Here is a 14,233-nt window from a genome sequence, read left to right on the forward strand (position 1 = left end):
AGGAGTGGGATTGCTGGATCGTATGGAAGTTCTATTTCTAGCTTTTTAAGGAAGCGCCAAATTGATTTCCAAAGCAGTTGTACCATTTTACATTCCCACCAGCAGCGTATAAGTGTTCCAGTCTCTCCACAGCCTCTCCAACATTGATTAGTTTGTGTTTTTTGGATTAATGCCAGCCTTATTGGAGTGAGATGGAATCTCATTGTAGTTTTGATTTGCATTTCTCTAACGGCTAGTGATCGTGAACATTTCCTCATGTATCTGTTAGCTACCTGAATGTCTTCTTTAGTGAAGTGTCTATTCATATCTTTTGTCCATTTTTTAATTGGATTATTTGCCTTTTTGTAGTTGAGTTTTTGCAGTATCATGCAGATTTTAGAGATCAGACGCTGATCGGAAATGTCATAGCTCTTCATGGGGTTTTCAGTGGCTGATTTTTTGGGAGTAGGCTTTTCTTCGAAGGGGCCTCTGAGTGGCCTTGAATCTCCAACCTTCTGGTTAGCAGCTGAGAACATTAACGATTTGCACCACCCAGGGACTTAATGAGCATTGTCATTGTTAGCAGCCGTGGAGTCGATTCCGACTCATAGCGACCGTACAAGGACAGAGTAGAACTGTCCCATAGGGTTTCCAAGGAGTGGCTGGTGGGTGGGTCGGAACTGCCAACCTTTTGGTTAGCAGCTGTAGCTCTCAACCCCTGCACCACCAGGGCTCCTTCTGACTCACAACGACCCTATACTTAACAGAACAAAATGTTGCCCAGTCCTGCGCCGTCCTCACAATCATTGTTATGTTTGAGCTGGTTGTTGCAGCCACTCTGTCAGCCCATTTCGTTGAGGGTCTTCCACTTTTTCAACAACGCTCTGCTTTACCAAGCATGATGCCCTTCTCCAGGGAAAGCATTCGATGTTGTTTATTAATTTGGCACATATTTATTGAGCACCTACGATGTTCCAGACACTGTTCGAAGGTGCTGGACACACAGTGGTGTGCAAGACAATGACCTGACCCTGAGAGAGCATGTATTGCAGGGTGAAGGAGACAGGAAATGAACAAACTTTAGTGAAAGAAGAATGTAATTTCAGGTACTGACGCTGCTGTGAAAAAACTAATGTGTGAATGACCAAATAAGGGGTGTGGGAGGCAGTTTACCCTGAATGGACACAAGGGAGGCCTCACAGAGGTGACATTCCAGCCAAGAGCTGCAGGAAGTGAGGGGTAAGCCTTTTGGGCATGGGGGCAGGAGAGGTCCAGGCAGAGGGAAGAGAGCAAGGGCCCTGAGGCAGGAAGTGAACTTGGTATATTGGGAAGGAGGGGGTGGGCCGGTTAGCCAGAGTGGGGGGGGGGGCGGGGGAAGCGCGTTAGAATGAGGTCAGAGACATAAAGAGGTATGCAGCTGTGAGGGGTCAAGCAGGGCCTCTCACCTGAAACCTGGGCCCCCCAGAGCAGCCTCTCTGGTTTGGACTCCACGGTGCCCCTCCTGCTTGGGTGGGGTCCAGAGTGTTATCCGGAAGCCCTAGGCCCTCCGCCCCAGGGCCACGTAAGTCCCTGCACGGTTAGTTACCTCTTGGCCCGGGCACCAGGGATGTGCCGGAGGTCAGTTGGAGGTCCCAGCCAAGCTCTCTTACATCCTGTGGGGCTGACCTCCATAATCAGAAATCGGAAACCTGGGCACCAAACAAACCTCTTGTGACTTGTGACTGTGGGGGTGGCCTCTTCCAAACTCCGACTCTGGGCGTCCCCGAGGCCTGGAGAGTTCGGGGACACCCAGACCCCCGGCCCCATGCCCAGAAGCCGCGGTCCCTGCGCCACCAAGGGAGGCCGGTGCAGCGGGCGCCTCCCGGGCCGCTGCGGCAAAGGCTGGGCGGCCGCGCCCTCCCCCCGCGGTGATTCATCCCGCCCCCTCTCCTCCCTCCCCCTCCCTCCCCGGGCCGCCGCCGCCGCTACCGCCGCAGCAGTGCGCAGGAGACCGCGGCCCGCGCCCTAGCGCGCGGGAGCCGGAGCGCGGCCGGGGTCGGTACACCTGGCGGATGCGTCCGGCTGCGCGCGCCAGCTCAGCAGCCCGAGCCGCGGCCGCCGCCCGCGCGGCGGAGATGCCCGGACGCCGGGCCCCGGGGCTGGGCCCCCGGCGGTAACCGGAGCGGGGGGGCCGCGCCCCCCCTCCTCCCCCCGCCGGTCCCAGAGCCGCAGCTGCTGCGCCCGCGCTCTCCCGGGGACATTCTAAGCGCCGCCGGGTCCCGCTGCCTCTCGCCCAGCTATTAATACCGGCGGCCCAGGAGGGGGGCACAGCGTGTGCAGCGCAGGCATGGGGACGCTGCTGGCCTTCGTGGTCGGCGCAGCGCTGGGTGAGTGCGCGGGGGGCGCGCGTGGCTGGGGGCACAGCCCAGGCACTGGCCGGGCGGCGGGATTCGCGCTCCGGACCCCGGAAAGCGGCGCGAGGGCCGCCCTCAGCCTTCCCCCTCGACCCGGCTAAGTCCGCTTCGGAAAGAAGTTGTGTGCGCGGCGAGCGGGGCTAAGGAGGGCGGTGGGGGTGGGGATGCGGGTGGGCAAGAGAGGACGGGGGCCGGGCTGGCACAGCCTCGCGGCCGCGGGCACCCAGCCGGAGGCGAGGAAACGCGGAGTCAGCTGCCCCAGGAGTCCCGCAGGCTGCAATGTGACACCCACAGTCGCGGGAGGGGGTTGGAGAGAGGGGAGGGCGGTGCCCAGAGACCGGGCCGAGAGAGACCGAGAGACGGAGATGGGAGGGAGGGGACTTAATGGGCTCCAGTGCGCAGCCAGGAGACTTGGGAGAGATGGAGGTCAAGGGGGAGACCGAGAGGAAGACAGAGAAAGGACAGGAGAGGTTGGGGAAGGAGAGACAGAGATGCAGAGAGAGAGACTGGGGAAAGAGTGAGGTTCTGAGCGGTGGGGAGAGAAACTTGAGAAAGGCAGAAAGGTGGAGGGATGAAGGAGAAAGGTGGAGAGACAGGTAGGCTCTGGGGCGGAGTTTGAAAAAGAGAGAGACAGGGAGAAGTGGAGAGGCTGGGGGAGTGAGTCTGCGCCTGGAGAGAGGACAAGGCGTGGTGGAACACTTCAGAGACCACTACAGAGAAATAAAGACAGGTGAAGCCCCAGGAAGGGGAAGACAGACAGGCCCTTGGGAGAACTGAAGGAGGAGCATCAGAGGAGGACCAGAAGCCCCACAGACTGAGAGGAAGAGATTTGGGAACAGAGAAAAAGACCCGGAGCTGGAGCGGGGGGAACACAGAGCTTTAACTAGAGAGCGCTGGGAGGCGGGAAGGAGGTGGTAGGGATGTAAGGTAAAGACCTAAGAGATGTCCCGAAGAAAGAAGAGCTTGGTAAGTTTGAGAAACTGATAGGAGGTGGGGTGGAGGTCTGGAGGCCAGGAGCCTGGGAGAGGAGGGTCAAGGCAGGAGAAGTTGGTGGCGGGTCACACAGGGCTTGTGGGACCGGGAGCAGGGCTGGAGGGTGGGTCTGCCAGGTCCCAGCTCCTGCCTCCCCCTCTGAAGCCTTCCTTCTCCTAACCGGTTTCTCCTGCTTTTGCAGAGCAGTAGTGGTGGAAATGACTCTGCCGCCCTCCCCCCCCTTGAAATTCTAATACAGCTGGAATTCTAGTCCCTCCACCCAGGTGCTGTGATACCTTGGCAGGTGCCCTTCCGAGGGAGGGGCACTTAGGTAGCCAGGACCGAGTTACCAACGGCATTAACAACCCTATTGATTGGGGTCCTCCTGTGTGCCAGGCCCCATTCTGAGCCCTTACCTAACTTATGGTGACCCACAGAAGCAAAGAGAGCCAATTTCTCCACACAACAGAGCAGGAAACTGAGGCTCAGAGGATGAGTCACTTGCCAAGGTCAAGGACAAGTGGCAGGGCGGGCTTGGCGGCCAGGTCTGCCGATTTGTGTTTATTATTGGGGGGAAACAGATGGTTTCCCAGCAGCCAGGGAGCCTGCCATTGCCCAGGGTGATGGGTGCCTCTCTGTGACCCGAGTCTGCTGTCCTTGCAGTGTCTTCAGCCTGGGGAGGCTGCGTGGAGGTAGACTCAGAGACTGAGGCTGTGTACGGGATGACCTTCAAAATTCTCTGTATCTCCTGCAAGCGGCGCAGCGAGACCAACGCCGAGACCTTCACCGAGTGGACCTTCCGCCAGAAGGGCACTGAGGAGTTTGTCAAGGTGGGTGGGTGCCTGGCACAGGTGTGGGACGGCAGGTGTCTGTGTGTGGGGGACTGAATCCCAGAGAGGAGGAGTTGTTTGTTTTTAATAATTCGCCGCTACTGATGACCTGGATTCCAATCCCACCTCCATCACTGACCAGCTTGGACCTCCGACAAGTCGCCAAGCCCCTCTGAGCCCGCTTCCTGTTGTGTAAGATAGCCGTGACTGTGGTCTTGCTCACGGGTTTATGTGAGGACTGATTGAATTGGTGCACCTGGCACGTGGTTGGCATGAAATAAATATCGCTGGAGTCTCTTGGTGCAAATAGTTAAGGCACTCAGCTGCTAACTGGAAGATTGTAGTTCGAGTCCACCCAGAGGCACCTCAGAAGAAAGCCCTGGGGATCTGCTTCTGAAAAACCAGCCACTGAAAACCCTACAGAGCACGGTTCTACTCTGATGCACTTGGGGTCACCATGAGTTAGAGGTGACTCGGTGACAGCTGGTGGTGCAGGAATTTATTTGGTACCAGCAAAAATGGCGTGGTTAGTCATCATGGAGAAAAAGCAGAACTTTTTTGACCTTCTTTACGTAATCTGTGTGTTTGGAATTACATGGGGGTTGGGGGGGGCAGCATACAGTTTTTAGAGCCTGCAGGGGAGTTAAGGTCCACAGCGGCTAGAATCAGGCTGCCTGCGTCCCTGCCTGACGAGAGTGTCCAGGGGCTGCAGAATGTGAGGGGAACAGGATTACGGAGAATGAGGACCAGGAAGGCTGGGGGGGCCTAGGGTGACACGTGTGTGCGTGTACGTGTGTGTGCGTGTGTGTGAGTTTGTGTGTGTCTCAGGGCTGGAGGCAAAAATCTAGGTCTTGCATTGCCCTGCCCCCTCCCTGTCTAAGGTCAAGGTGCCTGAGCCCACACATGTGCGTCTGTCTTTCTGTGTATCAGGGCTGGGGATAGAGTCAGGTAGGGGTGGAGGGGGAGGCAGACCCAGGCAGTAGCCCCCCCCAGATCCTGCAATACTGGGGACAGAGTCAGGTGGGGGTGGAGGGGGAGGCAGGCCCAGGCAGCGCCCCTCCAGATCCTGCAGTACTGGGGACAGTCAGGTGGGGGTGGAAGGGAGGCAGACCCAGGCAGTGCCCCCCTAGATCCTGCGCTACGAGAACGAGGTCCTGCAGCTGGAGGAGGACGAACGCTTTGAGGGCCGCGTGGTATGGAATGGCAGCCGGGGCACCAAGGACCTGCAGGACCTGTCCATCTTCATCACCAACGTCACCTACAACCACTCGGGCGACTATGAGTGCCACGTCTACCGCCTGCTCTTCTTTGAGAACTACGAGCACAACACCAGCGTCGTCAAAAAGATCCACCTCGAGGTGGTGGACAAAGGTGAGATGGGCCCGCCCGCCCCCACCTCCGTCACCCACTGGTGGCCAGATGGAGGGACAGATGGCAGGTGGAGGCGGGCTGGCTGCACGCCTGGGCCAGCAACTGCCCACGGTAGCCGGTGGAGCAACACCTACGCGGCCGCTCACCTCCAGCTCCAGCCTCCATTTCCTGTCAACCCACAGAGAGGTCAAAGAGGACCCCACTCTCCCCACAGAGGTTCTGGTGAAAAATGCAAACCCCGCTTTGCCACCTGTGCAGGGGACCTTCCCATCTCTGAGCTGAGGGTTGTGCTGTAGGAAACAGGGATAATAATAATACCCAAAACCAAACCCGCTGCCGTCGAGTTGATTCTGACTCACAGCGACCTTATAGGACAGAGTAGAACTGCCCCATGGGGTTTCCAAGCCTGTAAATCTTTACGGAAGCAGACTGGCACATCGTTCTCCTGTGGAGCAGCTGGTGGGCTCCCATCGCCGACCTTTCAATTAGCAGCTTTGCACTTTAACCACTCTGCCACCAGGGCTCCTGATAACGGTAATTAAAAAGAAAATTAAACTGGCTGCCGTTGAGTTGATTCCAGTTCACAGCGACCCTATAGGACAGAGTAGAACTGCCCCATAGGGTTTCCCAGGAGCGGCTGCTGACCTTTTGATAGTGGTATCCACCTATTTGAGCCATTGTGTATCACGGGCAGATTGTGAGGAGTGAGCGAATGCTGGTGTCGGCTGCTGACCTGTGGTAGGCGACAGTAGGCCGTCAGTGCGTGGGGCGACGGGGGCTCTGATGGGGGACTAGCCTGAGCCCTGCCTCCCTCTGGCTTGGCGGGGAGTGTGTCGTCTACAGCAGTACTCTGCGAAGGTGACTATGCACAGTGATCACTGAGGGGCTTGTTAACACGCACATTCAGATTCAGCAGGTCTGGGGTGGGCCCAGGACTCATGTTTCACAAGCTCTTAGGTGAGACCAGAGCTGCTGGTCCAGGGGCCACACCGTGAGCAGCAAGGACTTAAAGCATTTTCGGAGTGTTTCGTTATTTTGGTTTCAGCTCCCTTTGGTGGTAATGGGGTCCACCCCTTCTCTGAACTACTTTCTGATTGTATAGACTGGAATTTTCCAGGGCTTCACAGCCCCTTGTTTAGAGGGTCAGGGAGATACCCCAGGCCCTGGGTCAGCAAAGAGCTGCAGTGAGTACATTCTGCCGGGCCCATAGCACACACACCAGGGGCAGATGACCCAGTAACCAGGTAAACACGGGCTTACTTGTGCTTACTTACCGGTCTGTAGGGAACAATTTCACATGCTTTCACCACGTGAAATTGTTCAGTACAGATTAGTAAGTAAGCACAAGTAAGCTCGTGCTTGCCTTGCTTACTGGGTCATCCGTCCCTGTTGGGGATTATAAACTTGAAAACAGGCTTTGATTCAGTAGGAAGGAGTTGAGAGACAGATGCCAGCCATACCTAGAAGCAGAATCTTTGATGTGGTGAAAAAAGGTGTAATTATTCAGTACAGATGATCTGGTAAGCAAGGTGAGCACCGTGCTTACCTTGCTTATGGGATGATCCATTTCTGGCAGGGCTGTCATCAAGGGCAGCACGCATTGCTCGTTCTCTCCACAAGATGGTGCTGTCCTCAGCCGCGTCCCTCATTGAATCCTCCCTCCCTCCCTCTGGGCTAGGGGCTCTTACTGGCGCCATTTTACAGATGAGGAAACCGAGGCTCAGAGAGGTGAGATTATGTGGCCACGGTCACACACCTAGGACCTGCACTTGAACCCAGGCAAGCCTGTGTGCCAGCTGTGTATGTTTTGGGCGTGATTCATTTGCACTCTGTTGTTGGCTGGAGCCTGTGGGTTTCTTTTCATAATTTGGTTTTTTTCTTATTTTTACATTTATTATCAAGGTGGTACAGCAGCATTGAATTCAGGAGGTATGTCTGAGCAACCCTGTAGGGTAGGTCGCGATGCTGGGTGCTGTGGTCATCCACAGACAGGGAAGACAGAGCCTGCCTGCCTGAGTTGGGCGTGGGGGAAGCACAGTTGCTGTAACAAAGATGCCCCAGATATTGTGGGTTAACACAATCTGTGTTATTTCTCTCTCAAGAATCAGGTCTGAGGGGAGGGGTCGAGAGGGCAGGGAAGCTCCATGATGCTCTTCAGACCCACGGGAGCTTTGCAACTTGTTGCTCAGCCCAGGCTCAGGGTATCGTCTTCATCTGTGTGGTGGAGGCTTGAGCTCATCATGCCTGTGTCCCTGGAGAGACTCTATTTCTTTTTTTTTAAACATTATTTACCATATTATACTACCTCCCAGGAGTCCCTGGGTGGCACAGACAGGCACTCAGCTACTAGCTGAAAGGTTGGCGGTATGAACCCACCCAGAGGCACCTCGGAAGAGAGTCCTGGCTATCGGCTTCTGAAAAGTCACAGCCTTGAAAACTCTATACATGAGGTTGCCGTGAGTCAGAATTGACTGAACGGCAACTGACAACGATATACTGTCTCCTGGAGTCTGTGTTTTTAACAACGGTCGTCGTAATAGAGTCCTTTATGTTGTTCACCATTCCCTCTGTTGCCTCCTGACCAGACCTGTGGCTGTCGAGTTGCTTCCAACTCATGGTGATCCCACGTGTCTCAGAGTAGAACTGTGCTCCGTAGGGTTTTCAAAGGCTGGGATCTTACAGAAGTAGATCACCAGGCTTTTCTTCCGTGGTGCCATGGCGGATTCGAACTGCCAACTCACAGTTAGTAGTCAGGCGCAAACTGCGCGGCACAGGGACCTTCAGTTGTTCTAGTGTTTTTAGCATTGTCTACCACGCTCTAGTTCTTTTTATTCACTGTATTATAGTATTAACACTACCCACTTGTGTACTATACTATAGTATTTTAACACTATCAAACAGGGCAGTACTTCTTTTTCTTTTTTTTTAAATTGTGCTTTAAGTGAAAGTTTACAGCTCAAGTCAGTTTCTTATATTAAAATTTATACACACATTGTTATGTGACCCCAGTTGTTCTCCCTGTGATGTGACACACACATTCCTTCTCTCCACCCTGTATTTCCTGTGTCCATTCAACCAGCTCCTGTCCCCCTCTGCCTTTTCATCTCGCCTCCGAACAAGAGCTGCCCACATAGTCTCATGTGTCCACTTGAGCTAAGAAGCACACTCCTCACTAGTATCATTTTATGTCTTTAGTCCAGTCTAACCTTTTTCTGAAGAGTTGGCTTCCGGAATGGTTTCAGTTCTGGGCTAACAGAGTCTGGGGGTCATATTTTCCGGGGTCCCTCCAGTCTCAGTCAGACCGTTAAGTCTGGTCTTTTTACTAGAATTTGAGTTCTGTACCCCACTTTTCTCCTGCTCCATCAGAGACTCTGTTGTGTTCCCTGTCAGGGCGATCATTGGTGGTAGCTGGGCACCATCTAGTTCTTCTGGTCTCAGACTGATGGAGTCTCTGGTTTATGTGGCCCTTTCTGACATGACAGTATTTTTATCATACCCCATCATACTTGAGTATTTTTAACATTAGCTGCTTTACTATCAAATTTTTAGTCACCATGCTATAATATTTTAAAATATTATCCACCATATTATACTATTTTTAATATTACTTGCCGTAGTTTAATATTTTCATAACTACCATCACATTGTATTATTTTTAACATTACTCCTCACACTACAATGTTTATTCATTACCTACAATACTGTTGACAGTGCCTGCCATACCAAGTATTTTTTATTACTCACGATCTTGCTGCATTTCCAACATTGCCCGCTAACCTGTATTGCCTCCTGGGAATAACCCCAAAAGAGTGAGCCGAGGCATTTCCAAAGGGACAGGCCAGCCTTGGTGGTGAGAACTTGGGTGGCTTGGGACAGGTGTAGACGGTGATAGGAAGCATCTGGGAGTAGGAGCAGGTGAACGGGGAGAAGAAGGTTGATCCTATTTGGATATTCTCAGTATGAGCACAAACACCCTGAGAAGAAGCAGCGACTAAAACTGGTGAGAAATCCCGCCTGCATTTTGGGGAAGAGGTGAACGCTGGGGCTTCAGACCTCAGGCTGGCTATGTGGGCAGGACTGTTGAAGTGTTTGGAAGATACTGAGTTTTTTGGAGAAATCAGAGGTCTTCCCAGAGAAGGTACCTCTGACATGCTGCGCGACCTCAGTTCCTCGTCTATAAAGGGGGGAGTAAGGACGGTTCCCGCTTCCTGAGATACCTGTGTGAGTCGGTGTAGACTGCACTCTGTGGCTGGCACCGAGTACCAAGTCTTTGTTTGTGGAACGGTTACAGAGCAGGTAAGAGTTCAGACCCTTTAGTCGGTCACACCTGGGGCCAAATCCTAGCTCCAGGTCCACCTGTGTGTCCCTGGTCCGGCACCTTCCTCTCCCTGGGCCTACATGTCCTCATCTGTAAAATGGGCTGCACTGCTGGCCCGTGCCTCTCACTGTCCTGATCTGATTGGGGGAGCAGGAGATACCATGTTACCTGAACCCATTTGGGCCTTGAGTTCCAGGAGCAGAGGCAAGAATTCCGATGACGTGAGGTTTATCCAACACGCGCCTGATTCAGTGTGGCTTCTGAGGTCAGGTGGCCAGTGAAACTGGGACAGTCACTGCTGTTCCCAGGAGTCAAGGAGATGTTCAGATAAAGGCCTGGCTGAGACTCCACCGCACTGCATAAGAAGCTTTAGCACTGTTTGTTGAATGAGTGAGAGAAGGAGGTGGGGAGCTCTGCCCCCAGGTCTTTCTTCAGGGAAGCAGGGACAAGGCTGCAGTCCTGACGCTCCCTCACTCTGGCCCAGAAAGACTTGGTGCCCTTTGCACAGACGGCGTGAGTGGCAGAAAGGGCCCGGCTTACCAGGGACAAGACCACGCGAAGGCAGCAGGGAAAATGAGACCGTGGCCATCTAGAAGGAGGGGCTGCGGATGTGGGTGGACGCCTGCGAAATCCGGCCGAGGGTGCCAAGGTGGCATTCGACTCCCTTTACAGTTTAAATTTAGGCTCCGTGAAAGGAAGCTAGAAATGGCAAGGGCCAGTGCTGGGGAAAGGATGGAGGGTTTCCAGAAAGCCTCAGGCCACAGCCCACACTTAGGGAGTCCCAACTGCATGCTTGTGAGGACATGAACTCATTTCTTCTTCCTGGCAGCCCTGGAAGGGGGTATGAGTATTATCACCTCCGTTTCTTTTTTTCACAGAGGGGGAATCAAGGCCCAGAGAGGTGGAGTTATTTGCTTAACATCACACAGCTAGGAAGCAGCAGAGCCAGAATTCAAACCCTTGCAGTCTGCCCCAGAGCCCCTACCCTGAACCACTAGGCTGTGCGGCCCCAATGATAGCAGTGATAATAATATTAATAATAAAAACACTTAAAAAAAAAAAACCTGGGTACTAATTATACATCAGAGCCCTGATGGTGCAGTAGTTAAGAGCTTGGCTGCTAACTGAAAGGTCAGCAGTTCAAATCCACCAGCTAACTGCTTCTTGGGAACCCTACGGGGCAGCTCTACCCTGTCCTCTTGGGTTGATATGGGTCGGAATTGACTCGACGGCAACAGGTTTGTCTATTTTTTTTTTTTCCTGGCTTAATTTATATGTCATAGCCCTGGAGGCACACTGGTTAAGAGCTTGGCTACTAACCAAAAGGTCGGCAGTCCAAATCCACCAGCCATTCCTTGGAAACCCCATGGGGCAGTTCTGCTCCATCCTACGGGGTCTCTATGAGCAGCACACAAAAACAGCAACGAAATTATGTCAGGAGTTCCTGGGTGATGCAAACAGTAAAGCGCTCGACTATTAGCTGAAAGGTTGGCGGTTCGAACCCATCCAGAAGCATCTTGGAAAGACAAGCCTAAAGATCTGCTTCCGAAGGGTCACAGCCTTGAGAGCCCTGTGGAGCAGTTCTAGTCTGCACACGTGGGGTTGCCATGAATCAGAATCCACTCAACAGCAGCCAACAACAACTGTTATATGTCAGTCACTGTTCTCATAGCAGTCACATGAAGGCGGTATTGTGATTATCAGCTTTTTTACACATGGGAAAACCGAGGCCCAGAGAGGTTAAGTCACTTGCCAAAGTTCACACAACTAGCAAGTGGCAAAGCCGGGATTTGAACCTGGGGCTCTGGTTGCAGAGCTGCAGATGTCCCCCCACCCCCGTGTTACACAGGGAGGTAGGTAGAGGGAGCCTGAGGCCCGTCGGAAGCTGGTTATTAGCAATCCCAGAACAATGTTGACCGCGGCACTGCCTGAGCACCGGCTGTGTGCCAGGCCCAGACCTACGTGCCCCCCCAGCACCGTCTCGTTGCCTCCTCCCAGGCCTTCTAGAGAGGCAGCATGATCATCCCCATTCGCAGACCAGGCCCAGAGAGGTTGAGCTACTTGCCCGAGCTCACACAGCAGTCTTGTGGCACACTCAGGTGGTTGTGCCTCCTAAGCCTGGGCCTCCGCCAGCGCCTTAACCCTGCCTGGCCCCTGCAGCCAACAGAGACATGGCGTCCATTGTGTCCGAGATCATGATGTACGTGCTCATTGTGGTGTTGACCATATGGCTCGTGGCAGAGATGGTTTACTGCTACAAGAAGATCGCTGCTGCCACGGAGGCCGCTGCGCAGGAGAATGCGTGAGTGGGTCCTGGGAGGAGGAGAGCCAACCCTGACTTCCCAGGGGGGAGCATGAGCTGATGGGGTGGTAGGGGAGGCCCAGGGGGACGAGCCAAGGTGTGTCGTCAGTTCTCCCCAGGGGAGCCTTGTCAGAAGGGACAAGGTCGTTGTCAGGTCCCAGCCCCTCCTTCCCTCTAAGTCAGGAGCCCCGTGCTCAGGGCCCAGACCTCAGCCCTCCACGGTCTCCAGGGGGTTCGGCAGGCTGACGATGGCTCACTGCACACCTGGCCTTTGTCCCCACAGCTCGGAATACCTGGCCATCACCTCAGAGAGCAAAGAGAACTGTACGGGCGTCCAGGTGGCCGAATAGCCCCGGTAGGATGGGTGGGTGGGTGGGTGGGGGCTGGAGGGATCTGGGACGGTGTCAGCCCACAAGGCCCCTGATTCCCTATCTCTCCCTCGCCTGTAGGCCCTGGGCTTCACCTCAAAGAAGAGCCAGCCCTAATGGGGAACATCCAGGCACAGTCTGCCCCCCGATGGGGGTTGGCCATTTCTGGTCCCCCATGCACCTCAGAGTTCTGCCAACAGAGCCTCCAGGGTGGGGGGGGCAGGGGGCTTGGCTTGCACCACCACTCCAGCCTCCCTCCACCTACCCCCATCACCCACCCACCGCCATGCATGATGGGTAAAGCAATACTACCACTGCCCCCACCCCGCTTCTGCTGCCTGTTGGGGGCGGTGAGGTGGGGGCTGAGGCTCCACACCCCTCCTTCTTGCTGATTTGCACATGTGGGCCGCTTCAGACATGCACTACTGGGGCCCAGCCCCTCCCTGTCCCTCCCTGCCCAGTGGGGGTTGTGGTGGGCTGGAATAGTTTGGCGCAGGGGGTTCTGGGACCCACCCCGACCCCCAGTGACATTACCCCTCCTGCTTCCTCCGGCTGGACCTGGGGTCCCCATCCCTGTGATGCACTCTTGTCCTGCCCAGACCCCAACCCCACCCTCTCTCACCAGCCTTGGATCGTGGCCCCCTAGAAAGGGTCCATTCAGCCTCGTCTCTCTTTACAGAAGTAGTTTTGTTCATGAAATAAAGATTCTTGGACTTGATTTATAGTGTTTTTCGTGAGCCCGGTCACCCCCTACTATTCCCCCAAATCCAAAAGCCTTAGTTTTCCCAGACATCCTCCCTCCCTCCCTCCTGGGCACCCAGATACCTGTGCGCACGCACCCAGGGATAGGAAGGGAAGGCAACAGGTGAGGCAGTTCAGTACTTGGTTAATATCGGGGTGGGGGGTGGGCATTAGCTCAGCAGAAGCATGGGAGAGCAGGAAGGAGCCAGAATGGGAGCCCAGGAGGCGGCTCCTGGAGCCTGGGGGTGCTACAGGGAGAAGAGAGGTGAGGCCTATGCTGGGGTGCAGGAGATGAGGGCTCTGCTTTGCTACTAGCAGTGTGGGGTCTCTGGAGGGGGCCCAGAGAAAGGAAGAGAGACAGATGAATGGGGGGAGAGAGAGAGAGATGAATGGTGGTTTGACTGTTCATGGGGTCTGTGTGAGCCCTGGTGGCACAGTGATTAAGATCTCGGCTGCTAACCCAATGATGGGCAATTCAAATCCATCAGCTGCTCCACGGAAACCCTATGGGTTAGTTCTACTCTGCCCTGTAGGGTTGCTATGAGTTGAACTCAACAGCAACTGGTTTGGCTTGGTGGGTAAGTATGGGGTAAGTTGGTCACCTGTGCACAAAGGGCAAGTGGTGGGTGAGCAGGCGGGCTGACTAGCGCAGAGGGCATGTGGTGGGCCGGTGGGCTGACTGCCGCAAGGGGCGTATGGTGGGTGGGTGGGCAGACTGCTGCAGAGGGCGTGTGATGGGTGAGCAGGTGGGTCCGACTGGGCGTGGACAATCTACCTGGGGTGCGTAGCTGAGGTCTGACTGTATGAGTGGGTGGCTGACCACAGGCAGGTGTCTGACGGTGACCCTGTGCGTATGGATGTTTCTCTGGCCCTGGGATCTGACCTGGGCTGCTCTTGACTGCTGGCTGGACAGTGTGTATCCTCTACTGGACACTCCCAGCCACTTGGCCTGGGCCTCA

At 54.8% G+C, this 14,233-nt stretch overlaps 1 protein-coding gene across 2 annotated transcripts; it reads left to right on the plus strand.

The window, feature by feature from the left end:
- The first annotated feature begins 1,950 nt into the window (after window positions 1-1,950).
- Window positions 1,951-13,241, plus strand: SCN1B (sodium voltage-gated channel beta subunit 1). Of its 2 annotated transcripts, none has more exons than XM_049901683.1 (6): window positions 1,951-2,345; window positions 4,008-4,174; window positions 5,305-5,545; window positions 12,024-12,165; window positions 12,449-12,520; window positions 12,615-13,241. In XM_049901683.1, the coding sequence occupies exons 1-5, from the start codon at window positions 2,306-2,308 to the stop codon at window positions 12,513-12,515; spliced, it is 657 nt and encodes a 218-aa protein (XP_049757640.1). In that variant the 5' UTR covers window positions 1,951-2,305; the 3' UTR covers window positions 12,516-12,520; window positions 12,615-13,241. The 2 variants fall into 2 exon arrangements, with proteins under 2 accessions (XP_049757640.1, XP_049757641.1); XM_049901684.1 differs by lacking the exon at window positions 1,951-2,345 and adding an exon at window positions 3,274-3,338.
- Window positions 13,242-14,233: the final 992 nt, after the last annotated feature.

Source organism: Elephas maximus, chromosome 11 (genome assembly GCF_024166365.1).
Source record: "Elephas maximus indicus isolate mEleMax1 chromosome 11, mEleMax1 primary haplotype, whole genome shotgun sequence".
NCBI classification, from domain to species: Eukaryota; Metazoa; Chordata; class Mammalia; order Proboscidea; family Elephantidae; genus Elephas; species Elephas maximus.